This window comes from Lepisosteus oculatus, chromosome 1, assembly GCF_040954835.1.
Source record: "Lepisosteus oculatus isolate fLepOcu1 chromosome 1, fLepOcu1.hap2, whole genome shotgun sequence".
Lineage (NCBI taxonomy): Eukaryota > Metazoa > Chordata > Actinopteri > Semionotiformes > Lepisosteidae > Lepisosteus > Lepisosteus oculatus.
Window position 1 is genome coordinate 22,110,999 of NC_090696.1, and position 17,393 is coordinate 22,128,391.

General features: G+C 39.0%; 1 protein-coding gene across 1 annotated transcript in view; it reads right to left on the reverse strand.

The window, feature by feature from the left end:
* The window catches only part of cpe (carboxypeptidase E), a 42,095-nt gene that overhangs the window by 6,505 nt on the left and 18,197 nt on the right, over positions 1-17,393 (reverse strand). Inside the window, exons 2-4 of the mRNA XM_006629465.3 lie at positions 4,053-4,249; positions 1,274-1,441; positions 183-300 (exon numbers count right to left, since the gene is read on the reverse strand). Coding sequence (XP_006629528.2) covers positions 183-300; positions 1,274-1,441; positions 4,053-4,249 — 483 coding nt within the window. The remainder of the gene's footprint in view (positions 1-182; positions 301-1,273; positions 1,442-4,052; positions 4,250-17,393) is intronic.

A 17,393-nucleotide genomic window follows, 5' to 3' on the forward strand; every position in this document is an offset into this window, starting at 1 on the left:
GAACTCCAGTGTAACCTAAAGATAATGCTTATTCTCCTCTTAAGTGGTAGCCTTACAAGATTCTGAGCTGAAATCACGGGAACAAAAGAACCAGAATGTTTAATCCCGAGCCTTAGTCAGCTCCGTCATTATTCCAAGGAGTTAATCACAAAGTTACAATAAGCACTTCAAGTCCAGCTCACCACTACGTGTCTCATCATACGGGTAGTTGGCCACTACGTCTCCTCCGTGTAAATTAGCTGAAAGGATGAACGGGATGTCCATGATCCAGTGAATCACAGCCTTGGTCTCTGGGGCCAGCTGTGGAAAAAACAACATCTTTCAGTTCTCCGTATGTTTGCCATATAGAGATACATCATACCTCTTTATGCTGTTACTTGTAGAACAAAACACAACAAATTTAAGAACCAAAAAAAAACGGTCTGACAAAAGAGAAAAAACAACAACTTGCGATCTTATGGCCTTCATATGCGTGTTCCTGTGAAGGTCTGCAATGGTTTAAGGTGTCCCAATTCTTATTTGTTTTTGTGCTCAAGAGTACCCAAACAGTGATTAAAGACACGGTTACACCAGTGAAATCTGAAAACGTATTAGTCAAATACACCCAAAAGCATTCTCCTACAGGACAATCATAGAAGAAACGTAGACAAGTACCAGTGAGGGTAAGGAAGATTGGGGAGGAATCTACCCCTGGACAGGCATTGTGTTGTTTATGGTTCATGAGCAAGTTTAAAATGGATTAGATGGTGGTTTACGTTTCTGTTTCAAGACAGTATGGTTCCAGAGATGTGTTCCTGGTTTTCTAACTATACCTCTGATAAGACTTGATGAAGTCGTAGTTAACCTCACTGGAGATGTTCCATCCCTTTTGTTTGCTGTATTCATGTCTATAAGTACTAAATACTAATCTAATCTAACGTCAAAAAATGATCTTTTAATCCACTGTGACGTATTTGATTTTCCAAATTTCAAGTCAAAATATTCATAGAATAATATTAATTATTATTAATTTTTACTGAAAAAGCAACATCTGAGGTTTTCATTTATTTTAAAGAGGCAAACCTTAGATACCAATCCTTACCAATATTTTAGCAGCTAATTTTAGGCATAAATACTGAAAAGAAGGATAATAATGTCTATAAGAACCATAACCTTGAAAATGAATAGTTCACTAATTTCACATGAAGTAATTTTAGAAACTAAATCTTAATTGAGTAAGTAAAGTTAATTAATTGAGTTTTATTTTATTAGACCACCGCTTCTGCATTTATACCTTGTTATTCTGATCCACAGCTTTCTTCATGTTCTTCAAAAGGTGATTATTTGGCCCTCCTTCCTTTTCATTGATGTACGCTATTCTGTCCAGGTCTGGGAAGTTCCTGTTGAGGTCTATGCCTTGAGCATTGCTGCGGCCCACAAGCCAGTCCTTGAGATCACCAGGCTGCATGAAGAAATTAACAGAAATGATTAATTCCACGAGAAACCACAGATTCAACATGCTTCAAGTTGTTAACTTTTTAGCTGACCTTTCCTTATTGTATGCCTGTTAATAACTGTGGTGCTTGAAAGGACTCAATATTTTAACTTTTGTCATGTTTCCTCACATTGGGAAAGTGATATTCTATAATCTTTTCAATTCATATTACAGAAGGAATAGTTCTGTTCAGGGTTCTCACAAACAGCCTACATGATTACACTAATGTTGCTAAAACACATAAAGCAGTGAACATTGCTTCAAGTGAGTATTTCCATATCAGCAACTAAGTTCTAGTAAGATGTTATTCAGAACACTGTGTACAAATGTCTTTATCACATGACAGAAAATATTGCTTTATTGGATAAAAAAACAATTCATCGAAGAGTGAAAAAGATACATTCCCATGTTGAAAGAGATATCTTCAGACGGCAGGCAAGAAGAACTGAACCTTTTAAGTCTTGAATAGAGAAAACAAGGGGAGTTTCAGAATTAAAAAAGCATTCAAAATCCTCAAAGGCAATAAAAAGTCAACCACAGACCATACAGAATTAACTGTGAAATATGAAGAGGAAACTTAGCCAAACCCGAATAAACGTCTTAGAAAGAATAGAATAATAATCCCTTTTTCCTAAAAACAATGAATGAGAAGTTCGTGGTCACAAGGGTTTTACTTCCTTTAAAACTTTTGTTTAAAACTCCTTGAGTTCACATCGAAGTATCATTACTGTCATGACTAAATGGCAGCTACGCAGTTTTTCCTACTCAGCATGTGTTTTTTTAAAAATTAGACAAGATGGGATAATCATGATATCTGATACTCAGAATCAGGGGGTAGCTATTATAAAGTGGCTTACTTTCGACATCAAATTTTAAAGGTTCTTGTAAGGGTTTTCTTTTTAAAAACCAATACTTTACTTTCAAATCCAAGCAGAAAACTAACAGATTGCTACTGGGACCAGGTTCAGGAAAATTATCTGCAGAACCTCTGACAAACCACAAAAAGCAGGACTATCTGGCTATTTCAATATTTCAAATGCTTTACAGTGTTTTCATCCAAACCTCCTAATCTTTTGCAAAAAGGCATTTAACCCAATATATGTTTAATGTTTATTTTAATCCAGTAACATTTTAATTACATATTTTGTACGAAGAATATTTTATTTTGCCATGTGAAATTGATGAATTATCCCTTGAAATGTCTCAGGTGTCTGTGAAACCATGGCAGTGTATTTTTGAATAAATAATAATAATAATAATAATAATAATAATAATAATAATAATAATAATAATAATAATAATAATTGCTTACACTTTTATAGTGCTTTTCTGAAAACTCCACTCAAAGCGCTTTACAGGTAATGGGGATCCACTCCACCACCACCAATGTGCAGCCCCACCTGGATGATGCGACGGCAGCCATAGTGTGCCAGAACGCTCACCACACATCAGCTATCAGTGGGGAGGAGGGCAGAGTAATGAAGCCAATTCACAGATGGGGATTATTAGGACATGATTGGTAAGGACCAATGTGAAATTTGGCCAGGACGCCGGGGTTACACCCCTACTCTTTTCGAGAAACCCCTTGGGATTTTTAATGACCACAGAGAGTCAGGACCTCGTATTTACGTCTCATCCGAAGGACGGTGCCCTTTTACAGTATAGTGTCCCCATCACTATACTGGGGCATTAGGACCCACATGGACCGCAGGGTGAGCGCACCCTGCTGGCCCACTAACACCGCTTCCAGCAGCAACCTTAGTTTCTCCCAGGAGGTCTCCCATCCTGGTACTGACCAGGCTCACACCTGCTGAGCTTCAGTGTGTTGCTGTCATGGTCGATATCCCTCCCCTAGTGAGCGCTCTAATTGGCTGGCCTTTGGACTTTATTATCTGGTTTGTCTTGTTTTCGTGCTGATATTTAAACGCTGCGCCTCGGGTGTTTCAGGGCTCAGCACTTGGAAGACGGACGCCTGGAAGCCCGCCTTTCAACACAGTGTCCGGGACTCGGCGTCCCCAATCCCATTTCTGTTCCGTGCCACCGTGCCTGTGTCCTGCTGCCAGTTGTGAGCTGCAGAGTGATATGGCTGCTGGCCATATCACTGCAGCCTAATCTTCTTAACTGATAGACATTTACTGCATTTGCTGTAAATGTTACTTATCAGTGCTAGCAGGCACATGTAATTCAGGATAAAACAAGATGTTTAAATTTCAACGCATTTCTCTGTTTTTAATAAAATCCCCAAAAGTCACCCTGTCAAAATAATGAGACACGACACATTTCTATTATCAAACATGCTGTTACTACAGACAAACAGCAGGGTATTTCCTTCTGAGTACAACTGAAACAAAACATTGCCGGAATACAGCCCATTAGGGTAAATATTTAGTGTCCTGGCTCAGAGTAAATACTTTTTGAAACAATTCAGGTTTTGATTAGAAACTAGTTTCCCTTGAAACCAAGTGAAATTTGAATACAGATACAATTTTCCCAACATGCAACAACAACAATAATTACAATAATAATAATAATAATAATAATAATAATAATATACCAATGTTCAGTGCATTATCAGTACCTGGGAGGCTGCCTTTTCAAAGCCATCTGGGTTCATTGAGGGCATGAGATGAATGCGTGTGTTATGGATCAGATCGACGATGGTTTCATTGCCTTTCTGGTACTCATTGCAAAGGTACCGTGCAAGAAAGATGATCAGCTCCCGGCTCACAGCCTCGTTGCCATGCATGTTCCCAATGTATTTAAACTCGGGTTCACCTGCAAAACAGGAAAACACACACAATGTTACACCTGCTTCTGTTATACGTAATCTTATTTCACATGCTATCAACTTTAAATGACCAGAACACTTTACTTTAAGAGTTAATTTAAATTTACAAAATTGTACTCACACAAACATGGAACAATTGCTTAAAAAAGAGAAGCCATGTATTTGTTAAGTCACCTCATCTGTGGTCACTTCTTCTTAATCAGCCTAGCTTTTCTAAAACTACTGCCCTCTGCATACACTTCACAAAGAACCGTGCTCTGGCAAAGAGTAATCGTGCCCTGTACTGTACACTGCAAGGCCAACAATGTCCACAGCTCTTAGCCAGCCGGGCTCTGCAGTTGGAGAATCCTGGAGACTTGTTCCATTACTGTCTGAGATCTCTAGGACTGAATCTATACTCGAAAAAAGTACTGTCAAAGAAGGGGCATCTCAGAGGCCCTTGTTTTATATTATTAGGCAGATATACATTACAACTGGCAATGATACAAAGTAGAATAAAAGCTACATAAAACAGGTCATTTATCAGTCAGAAAACAACAGAATCACAATGTTAACCACAATGTTCCCTTTGGAATTGACAGTTATCGGTTGCAAAGTACAGTAAATGAGACTGTAAATACAAACAGAAACATCTACAACTTACAGAAATAAAAGTGGGGCTGCTGTAGTGCCACAGCTGGAAGCAACTTTTCATGAAAAATTGCAGAAAAACAAATGGGGTAAATTATAGGTGTCAATAGGTGCCTGGTTTTCAGATGATGGACTGCAATGACTAACATACTGTATATTATAAAGAAAGCCTTCCTGTTGTTTTCAAGATACCATTTGTACCATTTGTAGAAAAACCGTCACCACAGCAGACACAGACCCTCTTTTTATGATCTGGTCAGGGCAGAGCAAGCGCACAGACACACACAGCATATCATGGCATCTAAGAGATAAATAAAATTTCATCTGCCTTACTGCCTGTGGTTACAGAATCGAAAATGAATAAATTGATCAATAGAAGGAGGTTGTCTAATTAATCGTACTTCATCTTATTTGTTAAAAGTGGTAAGAATCAAGTATTGAAGCACTCATAATACATAATAAATCCAATTATCATGTGCTCTAACAGATTGGGATAGAGCTCTGTTAAATTTCCCCCTGGTCTTTACCAATCATGGCCTGATAATCCCCATCTCTGAATTGGCTTCATTACTCTGCTCTCCTCCCCACTGATAGCTGATGTGTGGTGAGCGTTCTGGCGCACTATGGCTGCCGTCGCATCATCCAGGTGGGGCTGCACACTGGTGGTGGTGAAGGAGAGTCCCCATTACCTGTAAAGAGCTTTGAGTGCAGTGTCCAGAAAAGCACTATATAATAATAATAATAATAATAATAATAATAATAATAATAATAATAATAATAATAATAATAATAATTCCTTACACTTATATAGTGCTTTTCTGGACACTCCACTCAAAGCGCTTTACAGGTAATGGGGACTCCCCTCCAACACCACCTGTGTGCAGCCCCACCTGGATGATGCGACGGCAGCCATAGTGCGCCAGAACGCTCACCACACATCAGCTATCAGTGGGGAGGAGAGCAGAGTAATGAAGCCAATTCATAGATGGGGATTATTAGGAGGCCATGGTTGGTAAAGGCCAATGGGAAATTTTGCCAGGACGCCAGGGTTACACCCCTACTCTTTAAACGCCCTGGGATTTTTAATGACCACAGAGAGTCAGGACCTCGTATTTACGTCTCATCCGAAGGACGGCGCCTGTTTGCGGTATAGTGTCCCCATCACTATACTGGGGCATTAGGACCCACATGGACCGCAGGGTGAGCGCCCCCTGCTGGCCCCACCAACACCTATTCCAGCAGCAACCTTAGTTTCTCCCAGGAGGTCTCCCATCCTGGTACTGACCAGGCTCACACCTGCTGAGCTTCAGTGTGTTGCTGTCATGGTCGATATCCCTCCCCTAGTGAGCGCTCTAATTGGCTGGCCTTTGGACTTTATTATCTGGTTTGTCTTGTTTTCGTGCTGATATTTAAACGCTGCGCCTCGGGTGTTTCAGGGCTCAGGACTTGGAAGACGGATGCCTGGAAGCCCGCCTTTCAACACAGTGTCTGGGACTCGGCGTCCCCAATCCCATTTCTGTTCTGTGCCAACGTGCCTGTGTCCTGCTTCCCCTCTTCCGGGGATTTTATCATGTGTTTATCCCGGGTGAATTACCTGCCCTTTCGGATCTTGAACTACCCCCTGACTACCCGCCTGGACCTGCCTGGACTTGGATGCCTAAGGCTGCTTTCCCCTGCACACCGGATCATGAACTGTAACCCCTCACTGCCTTCACAGTAAACCCTGTGTGTCTTCCCTGAACGCTGTCTGTGGTCTTGTTCCCGGATTCGCCGCCTCACATAGGGTCTCACCACCCTCCACGGGAGACCCACCCGGCTCCCGTAACAGTTGTCAGTTGTGAGTTGCAGGGTGATATGGCTGCTGGCATTTACAGTGTATATATACAGTAAGTTTAAGGATTATTATTTATTTTGGAGCATGTTTATCTGATGTTGCTTTCCTCTAAAATAGCTGCAGGACAGAAGATACAATAAATTGATAACTAAACTACATTATGTACATCGATGGGGACAGTAAATATTAAGGCCAAAACAACAGAGGACCATTTGTCCTATATTGCAAGTGACTGATTTACAGAATGTAGAATTTATATCAGATTACCGTGAACCTCCTGAGCTTCAGAGGACATGCATTAGCCTGACCACAGCAGGCAGCTCTATGTGAACTTGATCAGTGGTTACAAACAGGATGTAATGTTATCTTGACATGTTTAATGGTATAATATGTGACAAAATGTGGACCTCTCCACTCTAGGCCAGTATCTAATTTCCTTGCCAGACAGTGTATCCATGGATTTTTTACTCTTTTTCTCGAAAGTTGTAACCTACTGTATACTGTACCTTCACTGGAACAATGTAAGCTTTGCACCACAGAACTTTAAAAATGTATCCTAAGCAATATAGGTGATGCAGATGGATAGAGATTGGGAGCAATATTGTGTTTCAAGTAATTTAAAATATATTTTGATATTACAGTGATAATGTCAGATGATTATTTTATACCATAAGGCATTTAATTTGAGATACCTGCTCCAATTTCTCTTTTAATTTTTAGACAATGATACAACGATTTACCCAAGGAATCTGAAAAAAAAAATGTTAACACATTTCTATCCTCTATCAAAAAAACAACAGATGTTCAGTCTCAGCAAAATTTCTTTGGATATTTGAGATTTATTTTGTTTTCAGAAATTCTTTCAACAGTAGCAGGTTTGATGAATGCCATACGGTAGGAGAATTAACAGAATATAGGTTTACATGACAATACAGGAATACCAAAGGCTATGCACATGGATTTTACACATCTATGACAAAAAGAGACAACATTTCTTGCCTACAGTATACTGTTATGAAAAGTTATTTATTTGTCTCTGTACAGCTGTCATGTGCTCTCAGTCCATCTCAGATCATACGTTTCTGGGTTAGGCTGCAGCTCAGGAAAAGTGACTACATATTAATAATGAATATACAGTAAGTAATGGACTTTCAAGTCCATACTGTGTATGCATTAACAGGAGCATATCCATACATTCAAATTAACATTAGATTTTTTTAAAACACATGGTCACTAAACCAAAATAGCAGACTATGACTCTAAGACTCCAAGACTCAGAAAGGATTCTGCTGGTACACTGCACAAGACAGATGAGCGAATGAAAAATGGACAAAATCTAACCTTTTTTCCCTAAGTAAAACTAATACACTGTATGCTCCCGGGCTTTTGTTACGTCTAAAATCTTTTTATCTACGTCTTAATGTTGACACTGTACAGTTAACGTTTCACTATATAACCACAAATGATTGGAAGACAATTTTTGACAATTATGAGTTTTTATATTTCTTTAATTTCTTACTACTTTAAGAAAACCTTTGTATTTATCTGCTTTTCACTGCTGCTTTAAAAAGCTTATTTATTCAAATAAACAGACTTGTGAATATTCATTATATGCACATTAGCTGTCCAAAATCATCTTTGTGCATTTTTACATACATAAGGAGCCAGTTCCCTAGATATTAAACACAGTGCACATGATGCAAATTGTAAGCAATCCAATTACAACCATAATACCTAAATCCTTAATAACATTCTCCTTTGCAGTTTTTTTGTTCTTGAGGATTATATTATCCATACTATTATTATTCATAATATTATACTATTTTCTTATTGATAGAATTTTTCTTGGCTTTTAAGTAGTGGACTTGAAATAGTCCTCTCAAAATGCTAAAAAATACATTCTAGCAGAGAATCTAACCTTATCATTCAGTGTCCATCAAACTAGAATCCTGTATTGATGCAGATGCAAAACATTCCTGTAAATCTTTGAATTCTGAAGGGTACTCTATTACTGCAATGATATAGCAGCTCTTTGCACATAGGATAAGCTCTTGTCGTAAACGTTTCTCTCACAGCATTAATGTGAAAAAGTAAATAAAAGTTTGTACATGGTCACTGCTTTATCTATTTTTCTTTGAAAACAGAGAAAAAGCACAAAAGTGTAGTTATTTACCAATTGTCATTTTAACTGCAATGTGAATGTGCGAGCTTCACTTAAACTATAAGCCCAGTATGTATACTGTATATGGCAATAATTACTCTGCTTTATATTTCACAGTATATTTGCTATAAACAGATCAACATGATTTACACATTCCCGAATTTGGATTAGGCAATACAGACAGCAAACAGCAACTAGTAACTAGCAACCGGGAGAAGGGAATCATATTGGAATTTCATTATGAAATTTTAAAAAATAATAATTTCTCTGGCACATTTCGCAAAACATTCATTTTTTTCCACAACAAATATTAATACTTATTATTGACAGAAAGGCAAAAAAGATGATTCTATTGTAAATAAAAATACATTGATTAGCTATAAGTGACAGTGGACATATGCCTTAGTGTCCTTTCCCCACTATCTAGCCTGCCTAAAGTTCTACTTTAATGTATTTGGCAAAAGCCAGCTTTCCATTGGATCCGCATTTTACTGGGGGTGCTGGAGCATAATGGCTTCCATGTGTCAACCAGGTTGGTGCTGCCCTTCAGTGCTGGATGAGTGGGTCTCCTCCTATATGTAAGAGGTAAAACTATCAAGACTGAAAGTAAGCTTGTTTATAATAAGGCTAAAGCACATTACAAACTAATGCATTTCCCTTATTATCTACACATACAATTTTCTTTATTTTCTCGTTCAATTCTGATGCAGGGAATAACTTTAAGGTCTCAGTTATCTTACTTTTAAACTATAATGTTAGATGGGCCACACTGTGTGTCTTATGTTAATTCCGTAAGACGCTAACCTCACATTCATGCTTTGAATTTCAATTTCACAAGAATAAATTGTGGTCAACTCACTCTGCAGATGTTAGGTGGCAAAAAAAACAAGTCTAGCCAGCGGGAAATTGGTTAATCTCAGAGTGTCTAAGGACCTTGACAAATGATTGATGGTGCAACACTGGGGACACTTTGGAGTCTAATAAAATACAGGTATGGAGGAAAGAAATATATTGTGTACTTGATATATATTGTCCCTTTGATATATATTACTCAAATTGGCACATGTTGCTTTGAAAGCTGATTACAACTGGCACATTAAAATGCTCTATAGCATGTACAAAGCAGCAGTTCATAATTATTTTGAAGCAGGAATTTACAAGCACCTGTAAGTAATTTTAAGGGTAAATTAAAACAAATCTGCAATGTGTTAAGCAACACATTTTACAGCTGCCTATTTAAAGCTATTGCATGTTTCAGAAAAGCTAATAAGAAACATAAATATATTATATGCAATGCCATAACAAAAATGACAAAGATGGCTTCAAGTCAAAGCAACAGTGAATGTAGTCTTACAATGACTTGTGTGTACTTATTTGATTTTAATCTAACTTCTTCAATAAAATAAGACACATTGAATCTCTGACTGCACCTCTGCTTTTCTGAAATAAATCTTTCTCTTTGTAATATATACATGGGGTATTAAATAATCCATGTCTAGCCCATCTGACTTTCAAATATAAATAAACAAACTAGCAAAACTACTACTGGCCAATAAAGATCCCACTGCAATGTTTCTAAGAGTAGTGGTGTTAACCCTGGTGTCTTGGATAAATTACACTATGGGACTGCATAATCTGGTCTCTCTAATGTTCCCTTCAAATCAGACGGTTGAATTCACGTCTCACTCTGATCAGGTGTGTATTGGGTCTGCTGATGCATAATGCCTGTCCCATGCCATCTGGCTGAGTGCTGCATTGCAGTGCTGTATAAACAGCATTCCTTTCCTATGTGAAGCAATTTAGCATCTTTTGAAAAACGCTATACAACTATACAGTATGCAAATGTTTTTCAGTTGTAAAGGAAGAAAAATGTAATAGCAATAAATACTGGTGAATTAACCTTAAGATCGGGGGAATCTGAACCAACCATTTCCTTCACAAATCTTTCTTCCAACTAAATCTAAATGATCAATTCGGCAATCTTCAGAAACTGGGTTAATCGAGAGATTAAAGGATCAATTCAGTAATTAATTTATTGGAATTTTGGAAAGTCCCATACCCTCTTAAAGTACCCTTTTAGTTGTTTGATTAGTGAAAAATGTTTTGGTAATTATTTTCAGTTTTATTCCTTACATGACATTACAATGTGTAATGCCCGTTTTTGAAATGCGTGCATTGCAATTGAATACATACTACATATTTTGCAATACTCTAGTTTTACACAGAGTCAACCCCTTATCCCATAGGCTCTTGACAGTAGTGGTGTGGGTAGCTTAGTGTCTTGTGCCAAAGCTGGGACTTGGCTGCAGGTAGGCAAAGGAAATGTCTCATATGTCCCTGGATACAGTCTTTTAGAAACCATAAAGAGACTCTCACCATGTCCAACTTCTCAGGTCTGCTGACTCTTTTACATCCTGATCAGGGAATTAGAAGAGTATATTGTGTATTGTTTTTTCTGACTGAGGAATTTTGTAGCACTCTACCTAAAGCTGTCTCTTTAAAAAGGATCAGGCATTTCAGTGAACCGTCAGAACCTTTTGGAGTATTGAAGCTGCGGTTCTCTCCCTGAGCAGCTGTTAAAATACACAGGCTGATCCCTAAAGCACCTGTGCGGTTAATTCCGCACAAACCTTTCAAGTGGGATAAGTTTTCACTTGGAATTCAGCACACATTTTTTATGGCTCTTAGTGACTTCTGGTTTCTCTGGGAGGTGTTGTCACCCTACTGTGGCTGACCTGTCACACACACACATGCTATATGTCAAGCCTGAACCAAAATAATGAGAACGCTTGTTCCACACCATAACCCTTCACAATAGCAGGACTATAACTGTAAGTAGTCTGGTTTGAGTTTAAAGACAGATCATTTACGTGTACCATATTAAGAAAATCATTTACTGTTATTGTTTCAAATAAAAGAATAATGGTTAAAATTGGTGTAGGCTAGTGAGTACCACATGTCCTGAGCTGCTTTCTGCAGATTCTTTAATCCCTGATAAACAATAAACCTGGTAAAACACAGTACTGTTCCCCTCCCCCACTCCCGGCAGGTAATCCAGATTGCGCAGTGTGATAGCATTAACTCTGTGATGTGCTTCCATTAGCGACACAAGTACTGTACTGTCACAGCAGTGAGGCTGACGTCCTACTTATAAGGTCTAGCTTCTGGGAAACGCATGACGCATCTCTGGAGAACTGTATGGGTGGAAAATGTCAGGCACACACTACGGAACAAAGAGAAGTGATGAGGGTATTAAAATTGTATGAGCTGGAAAAACATATCTGCAGCTCCACACTGATAAAAATAAAATAAAAGGAAGACATTGACACACAACCTACATCCAAGCAGTTTCTGAGAGTGTATCTTAAATCATATGCCATCCGAAAATGCCGCAGCTTCAGTTGAGGTACTGTAATATACAGTACGAGGCTGAAGACCATGTTATGAATGCAAAATAAGAATTTGCATATCTAAGCATTTATTTAACATTACAGTAAGAAGAAGGTGAGTAAGAAACATTTGCCTATGTTTTGTTGATGTATTTTTTTTAATTCTGGATATAGAGGTATTAAAAAAGTGTAAAAAGAGGCCATTAGAATTAGGGATGGAATAAATATGTTTTATTCACATCTTAAAGCAGCAGTATCATTCAGCGAGAACAAGGATTAACAGTTTTTTCTCAAGCATTATGTGACAAGCAGAGTCACATTGTATGGTCCAATATGTGAACGGTCGACTGAAGCTCTAATATTGTAATAATAATTTTGTGAAACCTTTGGCAGACATGTAAAACTTACAGTTTCCCACTGGCATCGATGTAAATTACTTTGGGGGAAAAAGCTAATGCTGTGATATTAGGTTAATGGAACAAGTAATAGGTTTATTCCATACTGGAAAAAAAGAAGAGAGAAAAAACACAACGTTTCGGTCGTGTTAATACAAGTGTTAATACAAATCTACAAATCTAAAACATCTGTTCAGAACTGCTGAGGATTACAGTGTACATCATCATCTCGATCACCTCAATCAGAAGCTAAAATGTAATTTCATTTTAGACTTAATTCATGTAATCTACAGTACATAGATGTTCAGCATGTTTGTCTTGTGTATTAGGAATTCGATGCCAACACTGGTCAGGTTTTAAAATTTGCTATTCAATGTATCTGACAATACTCTCCAGGATTGTACATATTTGTTCCGCTTCGACTTCCACAGAATTTTTGGCTCTAAAGGAGAAATCTGTTGCTTACATTATCCGCGCATATCAAATGCAAAATCCACACAAGAGCCCTGAATACAGCATTTATTAACCATTAGAATGAATCACAAAACTATAAATCTATTAAAAAAACTCTTTATAAAAGGTGTCATAATCAAGCAAGAAAAAGTTCACTTTCAGCATGCGTTCAACATGAGTAATTCCTTGAACTAAGAGAAATAAGTACAGAACCCAAGCATGATATTAAATTTAAGAATATAGAATTACAGAAACTGTACGAAATTAAGAGTGTATGCCTTATATAAGTCACAAACCGTGGATTAAAAGCCCTGGTATCAACAGTCTACACATTGTGTGACATTTCTGTAATGTATATTATGCATAACGTAGTTTTGGTGGTGGAAAATGTAATACAAATACATGTAAAAAACACTGGTTATATAAGCTGTTCTTCTGATTTGATGTCAAGAACTTCATCCACACAGCATCCCAGGTCCAGTATTGAACCCACGACCCCAAACCTATGAGGCAGTAAAATTTACCTCCCTATCAACTAGTATAAACAGTTTGTCTTATAGAGTGGGTAAGATTAAGAAATAACTTAATAGTGTCAATTGTGAAATACTGTATATGAACATCAACAGACTTAAAATTTAGAGATTTTCGGAAGCAGAAAAAAAGATTTAGCTATTCTGGTGGATGAATTCATCTTCATATGATATAACATAATAAGCTATCAATGTTTTGGTATGGTGACAATGCTGGCAACAGTATGTTGCCTGATGTGTGCTATTTCTGAAACCAAGGCCTGGGTGCAGAACAAAAGGCTAAACAAGCAACCAGTTCAATTAAAGGCCTCTGTTAGCACCTGCGATAATTAATTCAGCTGGAACGAACCTCAGCAGATATAAGGTCCCCTAGGATCAGAGTTTAGAGTAATTTATATATACAATTTACTGACAATATTGCATTGTAATAACTGGGGGTCCCCTGTGGCAAGACACTGGACAAGTCTTGGCTCTGGAGGGCTTAATTAGGATCGGGTCATGCTCAAAGCCCGGGCAGTGCGTAACCAGTTTAATGATTTCCTTTGAACTTGTTCCTGTTGTCACATCCCGTTAGGAATTTATAGCTGTAGTTCCTTTGATTTGTGATAGTGTGCGACTGGGGGTGATACCAGATGTTCTCCTATTTCAGGGAGTGGGGAAAGTCTAGGTAAGCATTACCTGTGCGGGAATCAGAAGTATTTTTCTCTAAATGTGGACGTGCTGCAACATGAAACTGACAGCTCAGCAAATTCTATTTTTTCCCATTTTTATATGGACCAATTCCAGCAATTACAAATACTACAGTATTTTAGCAAGGTCTTGGAAGAAGTTGTGGTCATACAGTACTGTACTTCACATAATGAAGGCTGTCTGCAAAGTCCTACATGACAATTTTGTTATTGTATTTTGGGGGGGCATATTTTAAGCAGCATTCATACTCCTCTAATGCACTCTCTTCACCAACTGCTCTGAACTTCAGAAGATATTTTAAAAATGTATCAAAAAGAGTAAAGACTAAAGAGTTGTGTGATGTATCAAATGCCACAAAGTACAAAAGTTTGTAAAATCTTTTCTTATCACTGGTGTATAAACACGGCAGTGAAGGACATCCCACTCCTTTGGGTCTCCTTTTATGCGTATGTACAGTAGCATAAAATAACCTGCAGAAGAAGAAGTAAGCAGGTTTGTCAGTTATTATTCCAAAAAAATGGAACAAAATGTATTAAATCAATTCACAATAACATAAAGGCAGCACAGTGGCACAGTGGTCAGCTTTGCTGCCTCTCATCACTGGGGCCCTGGGTTCAATTTCGGACCTGGGGTGCTGTCTGTGTGGAGTGTGTAAGTTCTCCCCATGTTTGTGTGGGTTTCTTCTGGATGCTCTGGTTTCCTCTCACAGTCCAAAGACATGCTGGGAGGTGAACTGGCTTCTGGGAAAACTGGCCCCGTTGTGGGTATGTTTGTATCTGTGTGTGATGGACAGGCGTCCTGTCCAGGGTGTACCCTTCCTTGCGCCTGTTGCTTGCTAGGATAGGCTCCAGCTTCCTCGTGGCCCTGAATTGGAGCAAGCTGTTAGAAAATGGATTGAAGGTTGAAAATAATAAAAGTGATGATCAATCACTAAGTACAAATTCAATCTAAAAAGTAATGGACAAAACACAAAATTACTTCCCCAAATGGGACTGAAATAGCAACTCACAACAATGCTTATTGACAGAAAGATAAGTCAATCTCCCATGGTTTCGAACCAAGATATTAATTCACTCCCACAAGTACAAAAACTGTTTGTGACAGACAGTTCTGTAGCATCACTGTTGCAATGTACGTAACTAAATACTAATCTAAATCACCCAGAGCAACAGGCACAGTAAAGAAGAATATATTCTCCTTGGCTTCACAACAGCTCACATATGTTTTCAATTTCACTGAATCAAAACATATTTGATGCAAAGAAATCCAAAAAACTCCCACCAAAAGCAGTATTATCCACAAAGGAAAGAGCAGACAGAAGAAAAAAAATCCAGCTCCAGTGCCTGACAATAAAGTAACAAGACCAGGCTGCTGAAATTGTTTGTTTTTTTCTGCAGCACTGAGACAAATCTTTCCACTTCAAGTGTCAAACAGTCTCGGCTGGCCATCGTGGCTGATCTTCAGCTTGGCTGCATAAAGCAGGAAACGCCTGATTCCAAGCTGGCAAAGTGATTTCTGCACCAGTGATTTATTTTTTTATGTGCTCTATAGTGAGGAGAATAGTCTGAGAATAACCGGAGAGAACATTCCAGCATGCCTAGTTGAAGTGTTGCAGCTAGTATGGCTGCATAGGGCCTCTGTAAACCAGAAAAGTCAGTATGTGACCTCATAACGTCAACTAACTTAGTAGTTGTGAACAAGAGCAGCCATTTAGGTTGATATGTTCCTAAAATGTTAATAGGGTCATCATTAGCCAGTGACAGACTTATAACGTACAAAGGTAGATAGGAGGCTCCTGTGAGATACAGCAGGCAATAAGCAGAGAATTTTTATGCTTATTTTCTGCTGTCAGAAGAATCTCTTCCCCAGCTATCTCTCCAGAGGGGCTCAGACAGCATCAATATCAGCAAAGAGATCGGATATCCGAGAGCCTGTGTGGTAACTTGAAATCAAATCCCTCAGCAAACAAAGCAGTGCATCAGAGAGCTACAGTAGGTCACAGGAAAGAACAGCATCTGAAGTTTCAGCTTGTAGAAGCCGCTTCCTGGCCTTGATCTGGGTTGACAAAGTGCCCATTTCAATAGCTAATGCACCCTATCTTCATCCTACTGGGAGCTCTCTTGTGGGCTGGTCTGGGCAGGTTGGCGGTCATGACAATATGCAAACTCCACCCAGACAGATGTCTGAGGCCAAAACTGAGCACAGGAACTTGGAATTGTGAGGCTACACAGAGCTCTTGTAGTTATTTCACAGTAAGAATAACTCGTTTTGCTCACTCAAATTCCAAAATCAGAGTGCTGTAAAGGTGTATAACCGTACGGAGGCATGGTGGCGCAGTGGTTATTTTTGCTGCCTCACAGCGCCAGGTTCAGCTCCTGGGATGCTATCTGTGTGGAGTCTGTATGTGCCTCCCCGTGTTCTCCCCACCATCCAAAGACATGCTGGTAGGTTAACGGGCTTCAGTCTGTGTGCCCTGAGACAGACTGACTTCCTGTCCTGGGTGTACCCTGCCTGGTGCTTCTTGCGTGCCAGGATGGGCTCTGGCTCCTCCACTACCTTGTACTGGAGGACGTGTTTTTTTTAAATGGGCAGAAGGATGGATGGATGGCAGTGAGGGCTACTGCTTCAATCCCAAATCTGAATGGAGTTTTCATGTTCTTATTTTGTGTCTGTGGGTGTTCTTCAGGCACTCCAGTTTCCTAACACCATCCGAAGACATGGTCGAAGACCGGTCTGCAGCTCTCGGCAGACCGGTGGCACTGTGGCTGAGGATGTGCACCTCTAGCTGGAAGGTTGCCGGTTCAAATCATGTGGCACACAGAGGAATCCTGCTCCGTTGGGCCCCTGAGCAAGGCCCTTAACCCCAACTGCTCCAGGGGTGCTGTACAAATAGCTGACCCTGTGCTCTGACCCCAGGCTTCTCCCCCTGTCTGTGTGTCTCATGGACAGCAAGCTGGGGTATGTGAAAAGACAAATTCCTAATGCAAGAAGTAGAGTATATGGCTAATAAAGTTATCTTATCTTAATTGGTGTAAAATACAGTAATAAA